At 45.2% G+C, this 24988-nt stretch overlaps 2 protein-coding genes across 4 annotated transcripts in view; one reads left to right on the top strand and one right to left on the bottom strand.

Moving 5' to 3' along the window:
- Positions 1 to 5009, bottom strand: part of TERF2IP (TERF2 interacting protein) — a 12626-nt gene extending 7617 nt beyond the window's left edge. For both annotated transcript variants that reach the window (XM_008067920.1, XM_021717508.1), the window contains exon 1: positions 4274 to 5009. In XM_008067920.1, the coding sequence (XP_008066111.1) occupies positions 4274 to 4946 (673 nt within the window). In that variant the 5' untranslated portion in view covers positions 4947 to 5009. The remainder of the gene's footprint in view (positions 1 to 4273) is intronic.
- An 84-nt stretch (positions 5010 to 5093) lies between these two features.
- Positions 5094 to 24988, top strand: part of KARS (lysyl-tRNA synthetase) — a 21834-nt gene continuing 1939 nt past the window's right edge. The window contains exons 1-13 of one of the 2 annotated variants that reach the window (XM_008067918.2): positions 5125 to 5234; positions 8359 to 8538; positions 10877 to 11027; positions 12497 to 12662; positions 15841 to 15934; positions 16292 to 16478; positions 16564 to 16689; positions 19322 to 19441; positions 21337 to 21499; positions 21608 to 21781; positions 22559 to 22644; positions 23019 to 23104; positions 24305 to 24431. In XM_008067918.2, coding sequence (XP_008066109.1) covers positions 8393 to 8538; positions 10877 to 11027; positions 12497 to 12662; positions 15841 to 15934; positions 16292 to 16478; positions 16564 to 16689; positions 19322 to 19441; positions 21337 to 21499; positions 21608 to 21781; positions 22559 to 22644; positions 23019 to 23104; positions 24305 to 24431 — 1626 coding nt within the window. In that variant the 5' untranslated portion in view covers positions 5125 to 5234; positions 8359 to 8392. Of the gene's footprint in view, positions 5235 to 8358; positions 8539 to 10876; positions 11028 to 12496; positions 12663 to 15840; positions 15935 to 16291; positions 16479 to 16563; positions 16690 to 19321; positions 19442 to 21336; positions 21500 to 21607; positions 21782 to 22558; positions 22645 to 23018; positions 23105 to 24304; positions 24432 to 24988 lie in introns of both variants that reach the window. The other variant, XM_008067919.2, reaches the window with a different exon arrangement.

The following is a 24988-nucleotide window of genomic DNA, read 5'->3' as shown; positions in this document are numbered from 1 at the left end:
TTTTGATTTATTGTAGAGATGAGGTCTCGCCAAGTTGCCCAGGTGTGTCTCGAACCTGCGGGCTCAGGCAATCCACTCACCTCAGCCTCCCAAAGGCGCGGGATTACAGGCTGAGCCACCGAGCCCAGCTTATTTATTTATTTATTTAGAGTTGGAGTCTCACTCTGTCACTCAGACTGGAGTGCAGTGGCCGCTCCCGGCCACCGCAGCCTCAACCTGCTGGGCTCCGGCGATCCTTCCACCTCAGCCTTCCGAGTAGTTGAAATTACAGGCATGCGCTACCATGCCCGGCTGATTTTTTTTTTTTTTTTATTGTAGAGATGAGGTCTCACTGCCCAGGCGGGTCTCGAACCCGCGGGCTCAGACAATCCACTCACCTCAGCCTCCCAAAGGCGTGGGATTACAGGCTGAGCCACCAAGCCCAGCTTACTTATTTTTTTTAATACATATTGTTTTTTAATTGTGGGGTACAGTTTAGGGTTAGGTATACAAATATGCATTGTGCAGGTACCCTTGTTGATGAGGTGTGCCCCCCCAAACAGATACTGACTATCGTTAATTCCACCTCCCTTCCCCTCCCTGCTCCCCCGCCCCCCGGCCCGGGTTTACTCTTTTTTTTTTTTTGAGTCGGAGTCTCACTCTGTCACCCGGACTGGAGTGGAGTGCAGTGGCCGCTCTCGGCCACCGCAGCCTCGACTTCCTGGGCTCCAGCGATCCTTCCGCCTCAGCCTTCCGAGTAGCCGGAATTACAGGCACGCGCTACCACGCCCGGCTGATTTTTTTTATTTATTGTAGAGATGAGGTCTCGCTGCCCAGGCGGGTCTCAAACCCGCGGGCTCAGGCAATCCACTCATCTCAGTCTCCGAAAGGCGCGGGATTACAGGCTGAGCTACCGAGCGCGGCTCCAGTTTACTTTTTAGGAAAATAATTCAGGGTCGGGCTCTGTGACTCAGTCTGTAATCCCAGCACTTTGGGAGGCCGAGGTGAGTGGATTGCCTGAGCTTGAGGGTTTGAGACCAGCCCAGGCAACTTGGCAAGACATCATCTCTACAATAAATCAAAAATTAGTTAGGTGTGGTAGCATGTGCTTGCAGTCATAGCTACTTGGAAGGCTGAGGCGGAAGGATTGCTGGAGCCCAGCAGGTCAATGCTGGAGTGGCTGTGAGCGTGCCACTGCACTCTAGCCTGGGCGACAGTGAGACTCCAACTCAAAAAATAAAAGATAAAAATATAATTCAGGGAGCTTTCACTTTATTTTGTATAATGTATTTTTCATAATTTTAATATAATGTATTTTGTATGATAAAGGTGACCATGATTCATAAAATAAATAAAAATCAACTCCAACATACACATATCATCTCACAGTTTCCACGAGTCATAAGTCCACACATGGCTTATCCTGATGAGCAAGGGTATCTCTCTGTCATTCAGACTGGTGTGCAGTGGCACAATCATGGCTCATCGCAGCCTCTGACTCCTGGGCTCAAGAGATCCTCTTGCCTTAGCCTCTTAAGTAGCTAGTACTATAGGTGTGTGCCACTATGCCTGGCTAATTTTTTTATTTTTCTTTTTTTCAGAGATAGGGTTTGGCTAGGTTGCCCAGGCAGATCTTGAAATCCTGGCCTCATGTGATCCTCCCATCTCAGCCTCCCAAAGTACTGAGATTACAGGAATGAGCCACAATGTCTAGCTTACTTTTATTTAACAACAGAACATTTCTGCATTTGTTATTAGTCATTTATTTCTTTCCTTTCCTAGAAACTTCTCGTTCCATTCCTTTGTCCATTTTTCTATTCGTTTTCTTTTTATTTACTGGCTCTTTGGGCATTTATTTTTTATTTGTCTCCTAGAGACAGGGTCTCACTCTATTACCCAGGCTGGAGTAAAGTGCACAATCATAGCTCAGACTCCTGGGCTCAAGTAGTCCTCCTCCTCAGCCTCCCAAATAGCTAGGACTACAAGTGCATGCCACCACGTACAGCCACTTTTTAAAAAAGTTTGTAGAGACAAGGTCTTGCTATGCTACCCAAGCTGGTCTTGAACTGTCCTAAGTATTCCTCCTGCAGTGGCCTCCCAAAGCACTGGGATCACAAGCATGAGCCACTGGCACTGGTCTCTTTGGACATTAACAAAACTAAGTTGGCCAGGCGCCCCTGCCCCCCACGTTGCTGGGACTACAGATACACACCACCATGCCCAAATAATTTTTTTTTTTGTAGAGACAAGATCTTGCTATGTTGCCCAGGCTCGTCAGTTTAATTCTGTCCCAAGTTCCAAATGGCTTGACAGTAGTTCCAACATCACTGATTTAAAAGCAAAGCCCTGAATGACGACCTACGCTACCTATAAACCTATACCTAATGACATCTGCTATAATTCTCCCACCCTCTTGCTTATTCCTTTCCAACCATACTGTTCTTTTTGTGGCTGCAAGAACACATCAGCCATATTCCACCTCAAGGCTCTTACCCTTGCTATTTTCTCTGCGTGGAACACTCTTCCCCAGATTCCCACCTGGGTTGCTCTGACTTCCTTTGGTCTCTGCTGAAATATCAGCTTATAAGAATGACCTTCCCTTGTCATCCTATAGAAAATAATCTCCTCCCCAACACTTACCCTGATTTTTCTCTATAGCGCTTACCACTGCCCAGCTAGCATGTTAAGCTCCATGACCGCAGGGACGTTTATTATTGTTATATCCCAGGACAACAGTGTCTGGCATTTAAATATCTGCTGAATAAACGAGTCTGAAATGTCATTTTTACCAAAAACAAAATTCCTACTAAGCATACTGAACAGGAGAAATAGATTTTACCTCCCCAGACTTCAAATGCTGCTTTGTTTTGTTTTGTTTTGAGTTGGAGTCTTACTCTATTGTCTAGACTGGAGGGCAGTGGCACACTCACGACCACCACAGCCTTGACCTACAGGGCTCCAGCGATTCTTCCACCTCAGCCTTCCAAGTAGCTGGAACTACAGGCATGAGCCACCATGCTCGGCTAATTTTTTGATTTATTGTAGAGGGGAGGTCTCACCAAGTTGCCCAGGCTAGTCTCAAACCTGTGAGCTCAGGCAATCCTCTCACCTCAGCCTCCCAAAGTGCTGGGATTATAGGTGTGAGCCACCACGCCCGGTTCAGACTTCAAATGTTAAATGGAACAGTCACACAAGCAAAGAAAAGGGGTGAGGGGATAAGTATGTCTCTTAAAACAAAGGGGTCTGTTAGTTTAAGCTGTCAATACCAGTTACATCAAAAGTAAGACATCTCAACAGCTTTGCACTGTGGACTAACTATACTGAGCTCCTCCTTTCAACTCAACTGTGTTAAAAACTCACTTCATAGCTGGGTGCAGGGTCTCACACCTGTAAATCCCAGCACTTTGGGAGGCAGAAATGAGAAGACTGCCTGAACCATGAGTTCGAGGCAAACCTGGGCCATTTGGCAAGACCTTGTCTCTACAATAAATGAAAAAATTAGCTGGGCATGGTGGCGATCGCCTGTGGTTCCAACTACTTGGAAGGCTGAGGTGGAAGGATCGCCTGAGCCCAGCAGGTCGAGGCTGCGATGGCCGTAAGTGTGCCACTGCACTCCAGCCTGGACCACACAGTGAGACTCCAACTCAAAAAAAATAAAAACTCCCTTCATGTAAGCAAGGAGGGCAAGAGACATTCCAACAGACAACCACCTTCTTATGCATTCAATTAAGCCAGAGCATGAAAATAAACAAATCTGGCAGCTTTCAAGCGGCATATACTGGATTTATCTGAATATAAAACTTTTTTTTAAAAAAAACTGGTCTCTGAAAAGATACACAAGAAGCCGGTTACACTGTTGCCTCTGGGGAAGAAAAGTGGGTAGCTGATGGGCAGGAAGAACAAGAAAATTTTATCTTATTTTAATCTTTTGAGACAAAGTCTCGCTCTGTCACCCAGTCTGGAGTGCCGCGGTGCGACCATGGCCCATTGCAGCCTCGAGCTCTTGGGATCAAGGGATCCTCCGGTCTCAGCCTCCCGAATAGCTGGGATTATAGGCATGAGCCACCGCGCCCAGCCGAGAAGTTTACATATGCTCTTTTTGTACCTTTTGAACAGAATCAGTTATTGGGGAAGAAAACACGTAAGAGCCAGAAAAAAAGGAAAATGGAGCAAATTTAGTCGGATGTCAGCGGGGTAAGCGATGCCACCAAAATGCCAAAGCGGAAGGGACACCTCCGCTCCCACTCGCACGGGTGTGCGCCGAGGACCCCTCGCGCGCAGCCGCGGGCCTCACCCCCGCTATCAGCAGCCTCCGGGTCTTGCTCCGCCTTCCGCTTGAGCTTCTGGGAGGAGGGGCTCACCGGGGCGTCCCCTAACAGGTACTTATGCTCCTGGCCCCGCAGGTGCTTGAGGTAGCGGTCCTTCATGGACTGCCACGAGTGCTGCGTGAGCGAGCTCTTCTCCATCGCTTTCCACAGGGCGTTGCCGGTGACGGAGCTGGGCGAGCGGGCATTCTCCTTCACGTATGTCAAGATGGCCACGTCGTCCGCGACCGTGAAGGAGATGCGCCCCGCGAGCGACTGCGGGCTGGGCTCCACGGCGCCCTCGGCCGGAGCCCCGGGCTTTGTCTCTGGCCCCCCCGGGTCGGCCTCGGAGGCCGGGCCCAGCCGATAGGGCTTCAGCTCGAGCTTCTCGTTGCGCTCCACACAGTCCAGGATGTACTGCGTGGAGATGAAGTCGCCCGAGGCCTCGGCCAGGGCCTCCCCGGGCTGGGCCAGAAGCACCGCTCCGGGTTCCTGCACCCGGCACACGGTGCCGCCGCCATGCAGGATGAGCGTCGAGAGCCGGCGCTTGGCCGGGCTGGGCCGCACGTAGAAGGACATAGAGCTGCCGTCTTCCCTCACGAAGAGAGTTGAGGAGTGGGTGGGTCCGTTGGGGTCTTTGCCCACATCCATCGCCTCCGCCATGTCTGTCGCCAGGAACCAGAGAAGCGGGCCCCGAACCAGCGCCCGGCACACACCAACACTGACGCCTCGGCCGCGACGCCCAGCACTGCGCCTGCGCAGGAGCAACCCCGCGGCGGAGCAGCCCGGCGCCAAGAGCGCCAGTCCCCCGGAAGAGGCGGGTCTTCGACCCCTGACCTGGAAATTAACGGGCTGCGCTCGTCACTTTTGGGTCTGGCCCTCGGGGAAGATGGCAGCGGTGCCCGAGGTCGAGATAAAAGTGGATGGCGGCGAGCCGAAACTGAGCAAGAAGTAAGTATCGTGGCGGCCATTAAAGACTTTGCGGTACGGGAGTCCGGGCTGGGAAGCGCCTTGAGGTTCCGGCCGAGGCGGCTGTGCCGCGGGCCTTCCTGCTGGCTCTCGTGGGAACGCACATGCTGGCACCGTACGTGGCCGCTGCGCGCTGGGAACTACATACCCCGGGATGCCCCGAGACCTTCGGCTTCTGGCTCCCACCTGCGGCTGACGGGGTCTCCCCTGTCGTACTCCTGGAATGAGAGAATGCGCAGAAGCTAGCACGGTATCTGAGAGGTGTCAGAAAGGAAAGCGAAACTTACTGCCTCCTTTCTTCCTTCTTCCCTCCTCTCCGAGAAGTGCATTCTTTTATTGAGCCGCTCCCCAATGAGGAGATTGAAGAAGTGTAACTACCCCAAGTTTCCAGAAAGCCCTTCAAAATTTTCTTGGCCTCACCATGATCATTCTGAACCTTACATATGAAAAGGTATCATTTCTAAAACTGTTGTGCCCCCATCCGTATGGGTTATTCAGTGGATCTGTATCGAGTGATCAGTGTCTAATAATAAAAGGCCATCTTATTCAGCCTAGTATCTTTGTTAATCACCCCAAATCCTTGGAGTCTGAGTTTAGCATAGATAAGTCAATATTAGCCAGCCTTTAATTGACTGTGTCTTGTATTCTCATTGGAGTTCCTTGTTTGAATTACAGAACACAAGGCAATGATTTAAGTGTTTTCTTAATGCTATAGTACATAATTAGTACCATTTTAGAGACATAGGAGAGAAGTTATGTTATTACATATGATGGCTGCCATAGTGTATTAGGGCTGAATACTCTTCCTGAATCCTGAGGAAGTTAATTGCTCTAGTCACTCAGTGGATGAGAATTGATGTTTCCTTTTGTGTCTGTGTTTATGCTTCCAATATTTTAGAAAAGCGATAAGGAATATGTCTAAATATATGATTTAGTGCACCCTAATATGTTGTCCTTTGTTAGAGCGATCTGATGGATTTCCATAAATGTTTAGAACTTGGTCTTAGACTTCTACCTTAGGAAATATCGACTGGACTTTGATCGGTTACATCTAACTGAATTGAATTGAATTGAATTCTTCATATCTGTGATTGCGGTCCTAAAAAGTTCAGTTCATTCTTTCAAACAACCTATGATAAATTACATGGGATTGAATTGAATTTTAGGACTGTAAGTCACGGGTGAAAGTAGGGTTTCTAGTTCAGAATGTGATTTTAAGGTAAGTTGAGAAAACTGGTTGATTCCTTTCTACTGACTTTTCAAAGATTAAATACAACAACTATTGTGAGCAACTTTTTTGTGCCAGGCACAGTGCTAGATCTCTACAACCTTTTTGTCTTACCTCAATAATAACCTTGTAAGAGAAGAGTTAATTTTCATTTTTTCAAATTAGAAAACTGTGGCCTTGCGTAATTAAATGTGTTGCTAAAGTGTACATCTCTAAAGTGTGCCCTGGCCTTGATCCAAAGCACTGGCATAGAGAGCTCAAATCAAGTCCGTAACTCGACAGTCCATGCTCTTTATACTGACTGCACTGTACTACCTCACATCACCTAAAAGATTCTGATGTTGATGTGTATTTCTCTAGTGACCATGAGCTAAAGTAATTTGTTATGATTAAGATTTCCTTCTATTGTTCTTGGAACTCCCCTGATCTGAAATCTTTAGTAAGGACCGTTTGTCCTGAAGTTTTAAAAAGATGTGCTGCCTACCCAAGTGACTTATTCTCAAATGAAATGTACTTCTCAAATTTATTTTAACCCTATAAAGAGCACGATGCCTGTAATTCTGTTGCCTTCCAGTGTTCCAGTGTTAATAATGTGTAAACTTACTACAAACTGTTTTTTGGTGGGGTTTTTTGTTTGTTTGTTTGTTTGTTTGTTTTTTAAGTCAAAGTCTCACTCTGTCACCCAGGCTGGAGTGCAGTGGTAGCTCATGGCCACCGCAGCCTCAACCTGCCCCGGGCTCAGGTGATTCTTCCATCTCAGCCTTCCAAGGCGCACACCATCACGGCTGGCTAATTTTTTGATTTACTGTAGAGACGAGGTCTAGCCATGTTGCTCAGACTGATCTTGAACCCCTGATCTCAGGCAATCCTCTCACCTCTGCCTCTCAAAGTGCTGGAATTACAGGCATGAGCCACTGCACCCAGCCTTACAAACTGTTTTAAGAGGTGAAATAATCTTCCACCTGTCTGGCCACAAAAGGAAAATAAATTCTGTTTCTTAAAATAAAAAATAAGGCCAGACTCGGTGGCTCAGCCTGTAATGCCAGCACTTTGGGAGGCCGAAACAAGTGGATTGCCTGAACCTGCGGGTTCAAGACTAGCCTGGGCAACTTGGTAAGACCGGGCAACTTGCTAAGACCGGGCAACTTGGTAAGACCTCGTCTCTACAATAAATAAAAAATTAGCTGGGCATGGTAGCATGCCTGTGGTTTGGGCTACTTGGAAGGCTCAAGCAGAAGGATTACCAGGTGGAAGGATAACCGGAGCTCAGCAGGTGGATGCTGGGGTGGCTGTGAGTGTGCCACTGCACGCCATCCTGGGCGACAAAGTGAGACTCCAACTCAAAAAAATTAAAAATTAATGTGTAAACATAGTGTAGCCTAAGACCCTGAAGTTTTTCTTTTCCTCCTTGTTCCTAGAATTCCAAACAAGTGTTGTCTTTGACTCAGAGGTCTTTTTGTGTGACTTATCTTTAGTTCTGTCTAGTTTGCAGTTGCTAGTGACAGTTTCTTATTTTCCCATTATCATCTTGTGGCCAGGTATTTCATCTCCAACTACATTCAGGGCTTCAGAAGCACTGCCTCACATCCTGTCTCCCATATTCTAGAATGTTGTGTTATTTCTGCCTGTGAGCTATTGATTGACTTGCTATTGACTTATAACCCCAAATATGCATGGTTTTTCTAGCCAGAACCGAGAACTTTGTCAGTTGTAGTACAATAAGTGTCACAAGTCTCTGTCAGTTAAGAGGGTCTTAAGTTAAATAGAACACTAAAAAGTAGTGCAGGCAAGGTCTTGCTCCCCCAACCCATAAGAGAGCTGGATGGGTGTATGTATACTGTCTGTCCCATCTGACACCACATCTCTGTTTCCTGCTAGGTGGTGGTAATCATTAGTTCCAGGGTGTTCCGCCATGTTGACGCAAGCTGCTGTAAGGCTTATTAGGGGGTCCTTGCACCAAACCTCCTGGGCAAAGTGGGGTCAGAGGGAACTGCGACTGGGTCAACTTGCTCCTTTCACGATACTTCACAAGGACAAGCCGCTTTCTGATAAAAGAAGGTTGGTGCCCATTACCTTCTGTATTGCTCTGGGAGCAAAAATTATTTCCTTACTTGGTTCGTTATCTGTTAAACCCCTGGCTAAGTCTTTGGACTTGTTGCCAAGGAAACAAGGAGCCCTACTACCAAAACCAATAACCCTTTTTTATTTTCTCTCTAATAAATACAGATCTTCCTTCTTTAGAGTCTTGAGATGCCTTCTGGATTTTATTTTAGAATAATCCAGAGAACAAAACCCTTGTTTAAATAAAGATTTTTCTAATGCCGGCTTTGATTTTATTTGCTCTTGAGATTTAGTTTCTAGTCTTAGTGTTATCCCTAGGACTTTTTTGGATTATCCTTAGGATAGATTTGTTTTAAGAGGAACAACTAGTTGAGTGGAAAACAGGTTTATCTTAATTCTAGGAAGAACTGTGCTGGGCACAGTGACTTATGCCTGTAATTTTAGCTCTTTGGGAGGTGGAGATGAGAGGATTGCCTAAGCCCAGGGGTTCAAGACCAGCCTGGGCAACATGGTAAGACCTCATCTCTACAATAAATCCAAAAATTAGCCGGGCATAGTGGCGCACACTTGTAGTTCTAGCTACTTGGAAGGCCGAGGCAGAAGGATAGCCTGAGCCCAGCAGGTCAACGCTGTGGTGGCTGTGAGTGTGCCACTGCATTCTAGCCTGGGCAGCAGAGTGAGACTCCAACACCCCCCAAAAAGAAGTTCTAGAAAGAGCTAAATGTCCACTGACTGAATTATAGCATGATAAGTTTAGCACACTGTTTTGAAAAGGTGTTTACAAATGCTATAAGACACATTATATCTAGAGAGTTGTCTACTTTGAAGCCATCAGAATCACTTTTTCTTACTTAAAAGATGAGATTCAAATCCCCAATTACTTTTTTTTTCAGTTACTCAAAACTCATATTGAAAATGAAGGACATGTCCTAAAGCCAGACAATATGCAAGGATGACATTAGATTTTTTTACCATGGTTCACTGTTGCAGAATATTTGATTAGCATAAGTGATTTGAGAGAATTACCCATAAATTATTTTGAATAATAAGGTATCCTCTAGCCAAATCAGTTTTGTTTCTGGGTTCAGATAACAAGTTCAGGTCATAAAGGATACTGAGTTGTCCACATCACATTGATTTTTGAGTTTTAAGTGACAAGTATCAAGAGTTTGGATAGTGAAGGATTTAACAAGAAATGTATTTAATATTCAAATCTGTATGATTTCTCCCCTAGGTGCAGAGAGTGAAGGCTTAAGATAGGGACAGCTGGGCATGGTGGCGTGTGTCTGTAGTTCCAGATACTTGGAAGGCTGAGGTAGAAGGATCGTCTAAGCCCAGCACATCGAGGGTGCAGTGGCCACGAGCATGTCACTGCACTTCAGTCTGGGCAGCAAAGAGTGAACTCTAACTCAAAAAAAAAAAAAAATAGTGATACCTAGGATAGCTCACATTTGAGTGTCAACTAAATGTCAGGACCAGGGTCAATCCCTGACAAACACCTTAATCCTCACAACAACTGGTAAGGGTTCTCTATTAGTATTTCCATTTTACAGATGAAGAGAAGTTAAGTCACTTACCCACGGTCAAGTGACTTGTGTGTCTGAATAGTCCCAGGCAGTCTGACTGCAAAGATGATATACTATTTCCTGTATTACACTGCTTTCTATGCTGTTCTACCCTATTGTCAAAGTCGGGCTCCAGTGAACAAAGTGTAACCAATGCTGAGAGCCATTCTTGGAGAGACTGTCTGTGGGGGTCTCCTTGATCTCTGAAGAACCAGCTCTCCCCTACCCCTGGTCTAACTCACTCTTCATGAAGGGATGGAGGAGGGTGGCAGACAGCAGGAGATGTTTCTTTATCACATGTTGGAACTGACACTGTAGGAACATCATTTTCTACTGGAAATACCAAACAACTAAGTTTCCATCCCTGTCCTCAGTGAATTCCCTAACCTAGTTAGCTGAAGAAAAGTCTATCCAGCTAATTATCTAGAAAACCGTTTTTCCATGTTCTAAATGTAAACTAATATGCAGGAGTTTCTTTGTCCTGGTATATCTTGGTTTTAGTTTGGAACTAATGTCAAGGAACTGAGATTGGAAATCAAGACTGAGAATGATCTTTCATATCTTTGTTCTGAGCTTGTTTTTTCTTTGTGTCTTTCACATATAGAGTTCAGTGATTAAGAGCGGTAGAGTTGGTGTGTGAAATTGGGGGTGTAGAATAGAGCAAGAGCATTCCCCCTGGCTGTTCATTTTTGACTAGTGGCTTTGGGGAGAACATAGTAAAAAACTCTTCAGGCAGTTGTCACATTGTACACTTTTCATGTTTCCAACAGTGAGTTGAAGAGACGTCTGAAAGCTGAGAAGAAAGTGGCAGAGAAAGAGGCTAAGCAGAAAGAGCTCAGTGAGAAGCAAGCCACTGCTGTTGCCACCAACCACACCACTGACAATGGCATGGGTGCAGAGGAGGAGAGTCTGGACCCAAATGTGAGTTTCCTGGGCTACTAGCATGGTTGGGCACTTCAGAAAACTTCTGATGAGGCTTATGGCTGATTCCTTGGGACCAGACAGTAGAAGGGACCAGTGGGCTCTGGGTCACTGCCAGCGGATAAGAGAGGGCCTGCCACTCCATCTGGTTAAAAACACAAGTTTGAGTGTTTTTTTGTGTCTACCCCCAACAGGCATTCGGGAGAGTCTAGTACTCCCAAGTAAATCAATCTTTCTTGAAACTAGCTGGGCCTTATAGAGGACCCAGGGAAAGTCTTTCTCCAAAGATGGACTAGGGTTCACTTTAGACCAGGGCCTGGCAAACTACACTCCGCAGGCCAAATACTCCTTTCCACTCCTCCACTTGGTCTTCTCCTCCCTGGTTTTGTAAATAAAATTATAGTGGAATGCAGCCATGCTTATTTGTTTATATATATCTAAGGCTGCTTTCCCACTACAAAGCAGAGTTGAGAAGTTGCATCAGAAAATGTTTGCTGCACGGTGACTCAACGCCTATAATCCCGGCACTTTGGGAGACTGAGGTGAGAGGATTGTGAGTCCAGGGATTCAAGACCAGCCTGGGCAACTTGGTGAGACCTTGTCTCTACAATAAATTAGAAAATTAGCCGGGCATGGTGGCGTGTGCCTGTAGTTTCAACTACTTGGGAAGCTGCGGCAGAAAGATCGCCTGTACTCAGCAGGTCAAGGCTGCAGTGGCCATGAGTGTGTCACTGCACTCCAGTCTAGGTGATACAGTGAGACTCCAACTCAAAAAAAAAAAGTTTGCTATCTGCTGCTATCCAATATTGCTTATTTACGTTCTCTAGACCCCATAGGCATGCTATGTGGGGAAAGTCTGACATGTGGCCAGATGTAGGAGTGTATCTAGGAAGATAAGTGACTCACCATGCAGATGCGATTCACAGAAGTGGTAACAAGGCCACTGGTACCAATTAAATGGATATTATTTTAGGTAGGATCTAGCCACCGTGGAGATATATATATATATATAATTTTTTTTTTTAGTTGGCTCCTCACTCTGTCACCTAGGCTGGAGTGCAGTGGCACGCTCACGGCCACCGCAGCCTCGACCACTGGGCTCAGGCGATAAGTAGCTGGAACTACAGGCATGCACCATCATGTCTGGCTAATATTTTGATTTATTGTAGAGATGAGGTCTCGCCACGTTGCCCAGGCTGATCTCGAACCCGTGGGCTCAGGCAATCCTCTTACCTCGGCCTTCCAAATTGTTGGGATTATAGGCATGAGCCACTGTGCTCAGCCTCGCCCTGGATATTTTAACTGCAAATCTCACTCCACATTGAATACTGTGATTTCAAGGGTATAGAGGGCTCAGTTAAAGAAAACCTCAGTGTATTGGAGTCATCCTGGGGCAGAATGCAGTACTCTGCTAGATAGTCCAGTGGTCTAGCCAGGTTCAACTTCTCAAGGGTTTCTTTTTTTAACAGCAATACTTCAAGATCCGCAGTCAAGCAGTCCATCAACTGAAGGTGAATGGGGAAGACCCGTACCCACACAAGTTCCATGTGGACATCTCACTCACTGACTTCATCCAAAAATATAATCACCTGCAGCCTGGGGACCACCTGACTGACATCACCTTAAAGGTGGCAGGTAGGAAAACTGCCTGGCAGTTTGCTGAGCTCCCACAGCAGGCAGGCCTCTTCAGTAGCACAAAGGAAAGTCTGGGTTGTTTTGCTCTCAAGTAGACGACGTCTGAAACTACTTTACTAAGGACAGTCCTATGATATCCACTCACAGAAAGAAGAAAATTGGCAACCTCTTAGGTCCCCTCCCGCTCTGGGAGCTTGTATGTCTTCTCAATAAATCCTGGTTTCTTACCTTCAAAAAAAAAGGAAAGAAAGAAGAGAGCTGCGCTGAAGCATGGATTCACATTCCAGAAGAGATAATGCTGCAGAGATAGGGACATTCTCTAGGAGGGCTTCTCTTCATCAGTAGAAGCCATGGCCTCAGGCTTCAAAAATTCTCATTTTTGGCCTGAGAATGCTTTTCACTGACACTTTGTTTCTAGAACATTGCTACTGGATTTATAGTTTTGCTTAGGATCTTCTTTTCCTTCATTAAAACAAATTAAATCACTTATTTTCCTTACTTCTCCCCTCCCCCAAAATAATAGAAAACTATCAGTTGTAGAAAATTTAGAATAGTCAAAGAAAGCAAGGAAAGAAAAGTTTAATTACCAGTAATTCTACCACCCAGAAAGAACCTGCCAATACATAAATGCCCCCCAGATTTATTCTTTTTATTTTTTTTGAATTGGAGTCTCACTCTGTCACCCAGACTGGAGTGCAGAGGCCACTCCCGGCCACCGCAGCCTCGACCTCCTGGGCTCCGGCGATCCTTCCACCTCAGCCTTCCAAGTAGCTTTAACTACAGGCACGCGCTACCACGCCCGGCTAATTTTTAAATTTATTATAGAGATGAGGTCTCGCCAAGTTGCCCACGCGGGTCTCAAACCCGTGGGCTCAGGCAATCTACTCACTTCAGCCTCCCAAAGTGCAAGATTACAGGCTAAGCCACCGAGCCTGGCTTATTCTTTTTATTTATTTATTTATTTTTTGAGTTGGAGTCTCACGCCCAGACTGGAGTGCAGTGGCCGCTCCCAGCCACCGCTGCCTCGACCTGCTGGGCTCCAGCCTCGACCTGCTGGGCTCCGGTGATCCTTCCGCCTCAGCCTTCCAAGTAGCTGGAACTATAGGCACGCGCTACCACGCCTGGCTAATTTTTTGATTTATTATAGAAATGAGGTCTTGCCAAGTTGCCCAGGCGGGTCTCGAACCTGCGGGCTCAGGCAATCCACTCACCTCAGCCTCCCAAAGGTGTGGGATTACAGGCTGAGCCACTGAACCTGGCTTATTCTTTTTGTTTAAAGTTCAGTAATTTTACTAGAATGTGTCTTGATATTAGTCATTCTGGTTCAGTGTTCTCAGGTATACAGTGTATCCTTCAAATATGTATTTTCAGCTCTTTTTTATTTTAATTTTTTTGTGTGTTTTGTTTCTTTCAATTTCTGGATTTTTTTGGTTCTTTTTAACAGTTGTCACATTCACTCAAATCCTCTTTATCTTCTTCATACTTTGATTTTTGAGTCTTAGCCTCTTTTTCACTTTCTGTTTCTCTTAAGGCATTATTTCTTGTATTTGTTCACTCTTGTTCCTTATAGTTTAGTCTTCATTTCTGAAATATTTTTTACATTATTTCTAATTCTTTCATGTGTTGTCACCTCACTTCTTAGTTTTTCTAATTCTGATTTGTGTTCTTTCTTTTTTTTTAATTTGTATTCTTTCATGTTTTATGTTATTGTCCTGTTTTTATTTTTTTGTTTTTTTTTTTTGAGTTAGGAGTCTCACTCTGTCGCTCAGGCTAGAGTGCAGTGGCACACTCATGGCCACTGCACCCTTGACCTGCTGGGCTCAAGATCCTTCTGATTTATTGTAGAGATGAGGTCTTGCCAAGTTGCCCAGGCTGGTCTCAAACCCCTGGGCTCAGGCAGTCCTCTTGCCTTGGCCTCCCAAAGTTCTGAGATTACAGGTGTGAGCCACTGTGCCCAGCATTATGTTATTTTCTTAATGTCTTTTAGTTCACTGTGGAGTAGTAAGTTAGAATTTTTTTGTTTTTCTGAACATGTCTTTGAATGCTTCCTTTTTCTTTTCTTTTTTTTTCCTTTTTTTAATATCTAAAATTTGTGGAATCAAAAAGACTGAATTCAAAACTTAAAATTTTAATTTTGGAAAGTTTGTCAAATATCAAGTTTCGAAACATTTGATATGACAACACAGAATCACAGGTCTCTAAAAATAGTCACTTATTTAGCCAAAATGTTACTCTTTAATAGAGGAGACTCATTTTCTTTTTTTCTTTTTTTTTTGAGTTAGAGTGTCACTCTGCCACCCAGGGTGGAGTGAGTGGCATGCTCATGGCCACCGCAGCCTCGACCTGCTGGGCTCAGGTGATCCTTCCGCCTCAGCCTCCCAAGTAGCTGGGACCACAGGCACGTGCCACCAAGCCTGGCCAATTTTTTATTTTATTGTAGAGATGAAGTCTCACCAAGTTGCCCAGGGTGGTCTCAAACCCCTGGACTCAGGCAGTCCTCTCGCCTTATCTTTCCAAAGTGCTGGGATTACAGGCTTGAGCCACCGCACCCAGGCAAGACTCATTTTCTTAAACAATAAGAACTAAGACAGTGTTAGGTTAAAAATCCCAAAAGGGCCTCCAAAATGTTAGGCCCAGTGGGAGTGTGTGTGTGATCCATTGTCACTTGAAAGATGCAAAGAACTGCAGAAGTTAGACTGGAAAACATAGTTTACTTAGAAAGTAAATTAGAGAGAGAGAGAGTCAGAGGGAGGGGAAGAGAGAGAGATAGCTATTGTTCTGGTGTTTTGTTTGTTTTGTTGAATTGAGATCTTACTCTTTCACCCAGGTTAGAATGCAATGTCAGTCATGGCTCACCTCAAACTTCTAGGCTCAGGTGATCCTTCTGCCTTATCCTCCAGAGTAGCCAAGACTGCAGACATGTGCCACCACATCCAGCTAAATTTTTTTTTATTTTTTAGAGATGAGGACTCGCTATGTTGCCTCAGGTTGGTCTCAAACTCAGGCCTAAGCAATCCTCCCACCTTGGCCTCCCAAAGCATGAGCCACCATGGCCTGTTCTGGTTTATATCCTGCCCTGACTAAAATTTTTAAAAATGCAGAGGGAGCCTTTTTGGCACTGATACCATGAAATGGCTTCTGGTTCTGACAGTCAGTATTTCTGCTGTTCTTTTTCTAGGAAGGATTCATGCCAAAAGAGCTTCTGGGGGAAAGCTCATCTTCTATGATCTTCGAGGAGAGGGGGTCAAGTTGCAAGTTATGGCGAATTCCAGGTATATCAAAATAATCCTGTTGCAGACCTTTCTAGACTGGTCTAGAGCAACACAGGAACAGAGGCTGATGTGGTTTTATTTTCCAATTGATGTTTAAAGTTAGAGTTAAGAAAGAGACATGGTAGTGTAAGGCTAAAAAGATAAAAAGGCCATTTGCTTACCTGTAAAGTTATGATTCCCCTCAAGTTGTATGACAGTAAAATAAAAGTCCTTTCATAACTGTTACCCCTGAATCTGAGATTCTCCTTGGGCTCACATTAACTAGGTATTAACTGTTAAGTGAGGGTTTCAGAGTAAACCAATCATCTGTATTAATTTGAACTATTGTGTACTGAATTACATTTCTATTTCACTCAGGAATTACAAATCAGAAGAAGAATTTATTCACATCAATAACAAACTGCGTCGGGGAGACATAATTGGAGTTCAGGGGAATCCTGGAAAAACCAAGAAGGGTGAACTGAGCATCATTCCCTACGAGATCACACTGCTGTCCCCCTGCTTGCATATGTTACCTCATCTTCACTTTGGCCTCAAAGACAAGGTAAGCTCTCATGGCCTCCTAGCTGTGGCACAAGGGTGTATTGATTAGTTTTATCATTGATTTCTAGCTACTGTTTTTGGTTTAGGAAACAAGATATCGTCAGAGATACTTGGACTTGATCCTGAATGACTTTGTGAGGCAGAAATTTATCATTCGCTCTAAGGTCATCACATATATAAGAAGTTTCTTGGATGAGCTGGGATTCCTAGAGGTAAGGAGAGTTCTTTCCTGACATGATGAGCTATCTTGACTCTTACTCTCTTGTCTCTTACTCTCCCTTTCCTTTCTTTTCCAAGGCATATCCTGTGTCAGTATCCTTCATGCTTAATGATAAGAATGTTCCCTTTCTTGCTGTTGTCTTTCTTCTACCTTGTTTAGTTAGTGTCCTGATTAGGAAGGCAAGATAATGGTCAAAGTATCGGGCCCGTTTGCATGCTAATGAAGCCATGGTCAATGTGTTATCAAATCATTTTGCTTTTTTGTAGCATTAAAAAAGATTGATTGTTATATGAGACAGGCAAGCGCATGTACTGTAAAATGGATTTAAATAATAAAGGAATAAAGAGAAGCAAAATTGAAAGTACTGCTTTGCTTCTTGCAGCTAACTTCTCTCCCCTTGAGTTTAGTAAGTATTCTTCCAAGCCATTTACTATGTATATATACATATGTACATTGCAAATGGAGTACACATATGTACACTTTTTTAGAAAGATTTAATTTTTTCTTTAAATATAAATGAGGTTGGCTAGGCACAGAGGCTCAAGCCTGTAATCCCAGCACTTTGGGAGGCTGAGTCAAGAGAATTGCTTGAGCCCAATAGTGAGAGACCAGCCTGGGCAATATAGTACAGACGTCATCTCTACAGCAATCCTCTTGTCTCCACCTCCCAAAGTGCTGGGATTACAGGCATGAGCCACTGCACCTGGCTCTCTGCAAAAAAAAAATAAGCAAAATTAGCTTGGCATGGCAGCACATACCTATAGTCCCAGCTACTTGGAAGGCTGAGGTGGAAAGATCAGTTGAGCCCAGAAGATTGGGTCTGCAGTGAGCTGGTATTGTACTACTGCTCCCCTTGGTGACAGAGTGAGGCCCTGTCTCAAAAAAAAAATAATAAATAAATATAAATGAGGTCACACTGTATGTATTATGATGAACATGCTTTTATTTCCACTTAAGATATTCTGAAGCCCTTTGTATGAGGTAGATAGATATTCCTTCTTTTTTTTTTTTTTTTTTTTTTTGAGTTGAAGTCTCACTCTCTCACCCAGACTGGAGTGCAGTGGCCGCTCCCGGCCACCACATCCTCGACCTCCTGGGCTCCGACGATCCTTCCGCCTCAGCCTTCCGAGTAGCCGGAATTACAGGTGCGCGCTACCACGCCTGGCTAATTTTTGATTTATTGTAGAGATGAGGTCTCGCCTGCCCAGGCGGGTCTCAAACCCGCAGGCTCAGGCAATCCACTCACCTCAGCTTCCCAAAGGCACAGGATTACAGGCTGAGCCACCGAGCCCGGCTAGATATTCCTTCTTAATGCTGCATTATTTATTTATTTTTCCTTATTGATAGTTGAGGCTTTTTTTTTTTTTGAGTTGGAATCTCACTCTGTTGCCCAGGCTGGAGTACAGTGGCACGTTCACGGCCACCCCAGCGTCAACCTGCTGGGCTTAGGTGATCCTTCTGCCTCAGCCTTCCTGGTAGCCAGAACTACAGGCGTGCGCTACCATGCCCGGCTAATTTTTTGATTTATTGTAGAGATGAGGTCTCGCCAAGTTGCCCAGGCTGGTCTCGAACCCGTGGGTTCATGCAATCCTCTCAACTTGGCCTCCCAAAGTACTGGGATTACAGGCTTGAGCCACCACACACAGCCAGATTTTGTATTTGTTTTTGTTTTTAGACAGGGTTCCTCTCTGTCCCCACGCTGGAGTGCAGTGGCATAATCCCAGCTCATTTCATCCTCAACCTCTTGGGTTCATATGATCCTTCCACCTCGGCCTCACTAGTAGCTGATTCTTCCTTCCTTCCTTTTTTTTTTTTTTTGGATGAGGTTTCACTATGGGCGTTGCCCAGGCTGTTCTCACCTTGGCCTCCCAAAGTGCTGGGATTATAGGTGTGAAGCACCCTACCCAGCCTAGGTTATTTCTAATATTCTTCTATAATAAATGTTTCAATGTACATCTTTATGCACAAATGCAAGTATTTCTGTAGGATAGATTTCTAGAAGTAGCATTGCTAACTCAAAAGGTATAAGCAGTTAAGTTTAATTTAATTTTTTTTTTTTGAGTTGGAGTCCCACTCCTTCGGCTAGAGTGCAATGGCACGCATGCTCACGGCCACCTGAGCATTGACCTGCTGGGCTCCAGCAACCCTTCAGCCTCAGCCTTCCGAGTAGCTGGAACTACAGGCGCACGCTACCACACCCGGCTATTTTTTATTTTACTGTAGAGACGAGGTCTTGCCAAGTTGCCCAGGCTGGTCTCGAACCTGCGGGCTCAGGCAATACTCTCGCCTTGGCTTTCCAAAGTGCTGGGATTATAGGCTGAGCCACCAAGCCCGGCCTAGATTTTTAATAAATACTGCAAATTGAACTATATCCATTGGATTGCCGTTTACAACTTGTGAAAGTTTATGGTACTATGTTAGTAGTATCTAGTATGAATAGAAATTGAGACACTGTTATAGCAAATCAAGCTATCTGTTCTTTTTTGTCCAGCACTTGCACATCACTATTTAACTTACTTTTACTGTGGAATATAACAGATTTAGACTATATTACATGCAAGGTATGAGCTGTCCCCAAAGCCTCTGGATGTCTGGGACTAAATGTTTCTTTCTGTCTTTTTTAGATTGAGACTCCTATGATGAACATCATCCCAGGGGGAGCTGTGGCTAAGCCTTTCATCACTTATCACAATGAGCTGGACATGAACTTGTATATGAGAATTGCTCCAGAACTCTACCATAAGGTAGTCAATAATAAAACACTTCGCTCCCTTAAATAAGCAGAAAGCTAGAAAACCATTGACTAGACAGTTATAGTCAGAAATAAGAGGAACAGTGAGGGTAAAACAGCCAGGAGAGTATTTTAATTTGCCACGTTTAAGAGTATAACACTTCTAGAATTTCTCTATAAAATCTATAGAGCATTTCTGCACAGGGTAAGGGATTGTCTTTCATGTGTACAGGCACATACAACCTACTTTTTTTTTTTTTTTCTTGAGTTGGAGTCTCACTCTGTTGCCCAAACTGGAGTGCAGTGACCACTCCCAGCCACCGCAGCCTCGACCTGCTGGGCTCCGGCGATCCTTCTGCCTCAGCCTTCCAAGTAGCTGGAACTACAGGCGCGCGCTACCACGCCCGGCTAATTTTTTGGTTTATTGTAGAGATGAGGTCTCACCAAGTTGCCCAGACAGGTCTCGAACCCGCGGGCTCAGGCAGTCCACTCACCTCAGCCTCCCAAAGGCACGGGATTATAGGCTGAGCCACCAAGCCTGGCTCCTACTTTTTTTATTTTGCGTCGGAGTCTCACCCTGTCGCCCAGGCTGGAGTGCAGTGGCATACTCACAGCCACCCCAGCATCGACCTGCTGGGCTCTGGCGATCCTTCCACCTCAGCTTTCCAAGTACCTGGAACTACAGGCACTCACTACCACACCCAGCTAACTTTTTATTTATTGTAGAGATGAGGTCTCGCCAAGTTGTCCGGACTGGTCTCGAACCCGTGGGCTCAGGCAATCCACTTGCCTCGGCCTCCAAAAGTGATGTTATTAGAGGCTAGGCCACTGAGCCCAGGCTCTTTTTTTTTTTTTTGAGTTATTCTCACTCTGTTGCCCAGACTAGAGTGCAGTGGCATGCTCGTGACCACTGTAGCCTTGACCTGCTGGGCTCAGGTGATCCTTCCACCTCAGCCTTCCAAGTAGCTGCTGGAACCACAGGCACATGCCACCGTGTCCGGTAATTTTATGATTTATTGTAGAGACGAGGTCTCGCCATGTTGCTTAGGCTGGACTCGAACCTTTAAGCTTAGGCAGTCCTCTTGCCTCCACCTCCCAAGTGCTGAGATTAGGCATGAGACCCTGTGCCCGACTGTAACCTACTTTTAAGGTCATAGTCTTCCTTGGATTAGATCTGATTTTGTAGTCTTTTGCAGAAGAAAGAGCCAAATCTCTGTGGAAGTTGGAAATTAATTAATATCTTCAAGTCACTATAAAGATGTTTTTTCAAATCTCCTGAGTAAATGTTGAAGACCACCATTCAAGATTCTTAGCTGCAGACAACAGAACCTATTACAACTAATTTAAACAAAAGAAAATTATGGTTAGCTATATAGGAAGCTCACAATCTCCAGGAGGGTCAGACAGTCAGGCTTGGAGACCACACAACTTGGAATGATTCTGTATCACTTCACTGAATTGTTCTCATGAAGAACCCAGTGTTTTTATCACTAGGCACAGTTACCACTCTGCAGCAGCTACCTCTAAAAGCTGATATTACTGACCCTCTTTACCAGAATGAATTCTGTGCAATACCTGCATCATCTTTTAGTAGATTCCATGTTAAAGTCTCACAGGTGTACCTGATTAGTGGAGCTTGGGTTACATTCTTGCAGCCTAACCCCAAGAGAGGCTTCTTCCTTGGGGAGTCTCGGGCCTAAAAAGTGGTGGATGCCAAGACATACGAAGAGTATCCAGAACTTCTGAGCACCCAAAATAGATTATCTACTACAAATGTCTGAAAAGAGCAGGTGTTTTGAGTAGACACCTGAAAGTAGCCTAAGCTGTGGAAGCCAACTTAGACAGAAACTTTCCAGAGCTGTTAAGGCAAGATTACCAGCCCTGACCAGGGCCATGTGTTGTTGTTAGATGCTAGTGGTTGGTGGCATTGACCGGGTTTATGAAATTGGACGCCAGTTCCGGAATGAAGGAATTGATTTGACTCACAACCCTGAGTTCACCACCTGTGAATTTTACATGGCCTACGCAGACTATAATGATCTCATGGAAATCACGGAGAAGATGGTTTCAGGTGACTCTTCTCTCTTTCACACTTGTCTTGGGGGAGCGGTTCGTGTGCTGCTTTCAGAGGTGGGCTTCCTGGGCTTCATCCCCTTTAAATGGCAGTTTTCTCTCCCAGGTATGGTGAAGCATATTACAGGCAGTTACAAGGTCACCTACCACCCAGATGGCCCAGAGGGCCAAGCGTACGAGATTGACTTCACTCCACCATTTAGGAGAATCAGCATGGTAGAAGAGCTTGAGAAAGCCCTGGGGGTGAAACTGCCAGAAACTAACCTCTTTGAAACTGAAGGTAAAGTGATACACTCTCTGTTGTATGACCCGCCTTCTTCAGCTCTGAATTTGATTGAGTCAGAGCTAGAATTTCCCATACTGTTCTCTCTCTTTTTTTTTTTTTTTTTTTTTTTTTGAGTTGGAGTCTCACTCTGTCACCCAGACTGGAGTGCAGTAGCCACTCCCGGCCACCGCAGCCTCGATCTGCTGGACTCCAACTATCCTTCCACCTCAACTTTCCAAGTAGCTGGAACTACAGGCATGCGCTATCATGCCCAGCTAATTTTTTTTTTTATTTATTGTAGAGATGAGGTCTCGCCAAGTTGCCCAGGTGGGTCTCGAACCCGCAGGCTCAGGCAATCCGCTCACCTTGGCCTCCCAAAACGCTGGGATTACAGGCTGAGCCACCGAGCCCAGCCTGTCCTCTCTTTTTTTTTAAGTAGGATTCTTACTGTGTCGCCCAGGCTGGAGTACAGTGACATGCTCATGGCTACCTCAGCCTTGACTTGCTGGGCTCAGGTGATCCTTGCCTTAGCCTTCCAAGAAGCTGGAATCACAGGCGCATGCTGCCATGCCTGGCTAATTTTTTATTATTTATTGTAGAGATGAGGTCTTGCCATGTTGCCCAGGCTGGTTTCGAACCCCTGGGCTCAGGCAATCTGTTTGCCTCCACTTCCCAAAGTGCTGGGATGACAAGCATGAGGCACCATGCCCAGCTATACACTGTTCTCTTTATATACAGTTTTACTAGGCTAGTGTGGTGACTCCTGTCCTAATTTTTGCATTTGTATCACAGAAACTCGCAAAATTCTTGATAATATCTGTGTGGCAAAAGATGTTGAATGCCCTCCACCTCGGACCACAGCCAGGCTCCTTGATAAGGTGAGAGGCCCTGCCCTTTTAGTATATGTCCTTTCAGTGCTTACCAGTCCCCTAGTCCCTAGGGAAATAAACCCCCCTGGAAAGAATTCATTTCTACAGCTAAATACTAAATACTACCCCTAAATTAGGAGTTAGGAAAACTCTAAAGAGAGGAACAGGAGAATTAACAAACTTTAAACAGTCATACTAAGCTCTGTGCCAAACAGCGCCAAACAGTTCGTGTGTGTTATCTCAGTTAATTCCTTTGTAGCCTTTGAAAAGCTATAGGATAAACCCATCTGGGTGGGAGCTAAGATCTTCTGTCTAGGCTGGGATGATCAAAACATAGATCAATTCAGAAGTGATATCTAACGCTGCTTTGCCTTCTCATTAAGCTTGTGGGAGATTTCCTGGAGGTGACTTGCATCAATCCTACATTCATCTGTGATCACCCGCAGATAATGAGCCCTTTGGCTAAATGGTGAGATAAAGCATGGTGCTTCAGTTACTTGTTGATGCATAACAACTTCAAAACTTGGTGGTGGTAAACAGCAATTTATTTTCAGGATTTTATAGGTCGCCTAGGTGGTGTTTTTTTGTTTGTTTGTTTGTTTGTTTGTTTGTTTTGAGCTGGGGTCTTTTGCCTAGGCTGGAATACATGGTTGTGGCTTACCACAGCCTCAGCCTCCTGGGCTCAGGTGATTTTTGTGCCTCAGCCTCTCAAGTAGCTGGATAGCAGATGCACACCACCACACTTGGCTTTTTTTTTTGTACAGACAGGATCTCACTATATTGCCCAGGCTGGTCTCAAACTCGTGGGTCCTAGTGATTCTCCCATTTCGGCCTTCCAAAGTGCTGGGATTACAGGCATGAGCCACTGCACCTGGCCAAAATGACTTTTTAACTGGGGCTTCTGCCAGGGCACTTTGGTTCTCCTCTACATGGGTTCTCTTCCTCGGGCCTCTTCATGTGGCCTCTGTGACAGTATAGCCTGGAACTTCTTTCAGCATGTGGAAGCCTTCCGAAAGAGCAAATCTCAATGCACAGACATAGAAAGCCTCTGCTGATAGCCCATTGGTCAGACCAAGTCATATTGCCAGCCTGGAGTCCATGTGAGAGGGACTACAGAAGGGCATGAATACAGGAAATCTAAGTGTAACAGCTGGCCACACTGGCTTGTTAGCAAGATAATTCAGTCTTCCCAGCCTCTCTCTTCTCACTATTGTACCAAACAATTTGGCGCTGAGAATGCATGCAGGCCTCAGTTTACAATCAATAACACATTTGAGTCCACTAGAGTTCAAGGATCCTCATATCAATGGCTGGGCGCAGTGACTCTTGCCTGTAATTGCAGCACTTTGGGAGGCAGAGGCGAGAGGATTGCTTGAGCCAGGGGTTCGAGACCAGCCTGGACAGTTTGGCGAGACCACATCTTTACAATAAATCAAAAAATTAGCCGGGCATGGCACCTTTAGTTACGGCTACTTGAAAGCTGAGGCAGAAGGAACACCTGAGCCCAGTAGGCCAAGGCTGCCATGACCATGATCGTGCCACTGCACTCCATCCTAGGCAACAGACTGAGACTCTGACTTAAAAAAAAAAAAAAAAAAAAAGCTTATATCGGATATTAGATTATTAGGGGCCTATATATTCAGCCTCCTCTTTGATCTTCTGTCCCCAGGCACCGCTCTAAAGAGGGTCTGACTGAGCGTTTTGAGCTGTTTGTCATGAAGAAGGAGATATGCAATGCCTACACTGAGCTGAATGATCCTGTGCGGCAGCGGCAGCTTTTTGAAGAACAGGCCAAGGTAAGGAAGGAGAGTGTGAGCAAAGGCACATAATTCATCAGTGCCCACTTACCAGAGTGAGTGGTCTGTGTCAGTGTAAACATTCTTGGAGACTTTAAAAATGAAAGATAAAGCCACAGGCTTTACTGGCTGAAGTCACAGTTCAAGATGGTTTTGATTCTGTAATATGTAAAAGGAGTTATTTTGATCTATATGGAGAGCAGGATGCTTGTCTTGAAAATACAACTGCAGCCAGGCACGGTGGCTCTTGCCTGTAATCCCAGCACTTTGGGAGACCAAGGTGAGAGAATTGAGTGAGTGCAGGGGTTTGAGACCAGCCTGGACAACTTGGTGAGACTTCGTCTCTACAATAAATCAAAAAAATTAGCTAAGTGTGGTAGTTCCAGCTACTTGGAAGGCTGAGGTGGAAGGATCACCTGAGCTCAGCAGGTCGAGGCTGTGGTGACCATGCACTCCAGCCTGGGCGTCAGAGTGATACTCTAGTCTCAAAAATAAATAAATAAATACAGCTGCCTAACAAGAACATTTTTCTTTTTTCCTTTTTTTTTTTTTTTTTT

The sequence above is a fragment of the Carlito syrichta genome, unplaced genomic scaffold (genome assembly GCF_000164805.1).
Source record: "Carlito syrichta isolate Samal-C Ts95f unplaced genomic scaffold, Tarsius_syrichta-2.0.1 Scaffold309823, whole genome shotgun sequence".
NCBI classification, from domain to species: Eukaryota; Metazoa; Chordata; class Mammalia; order Primates; family Tarsiidae; genus Carlito; species Carlito syrichta.
Note: the sequence above shows the minus strand (reverse complement) of the source record. Positions and strands in the feature narration are given on the sequence as shown.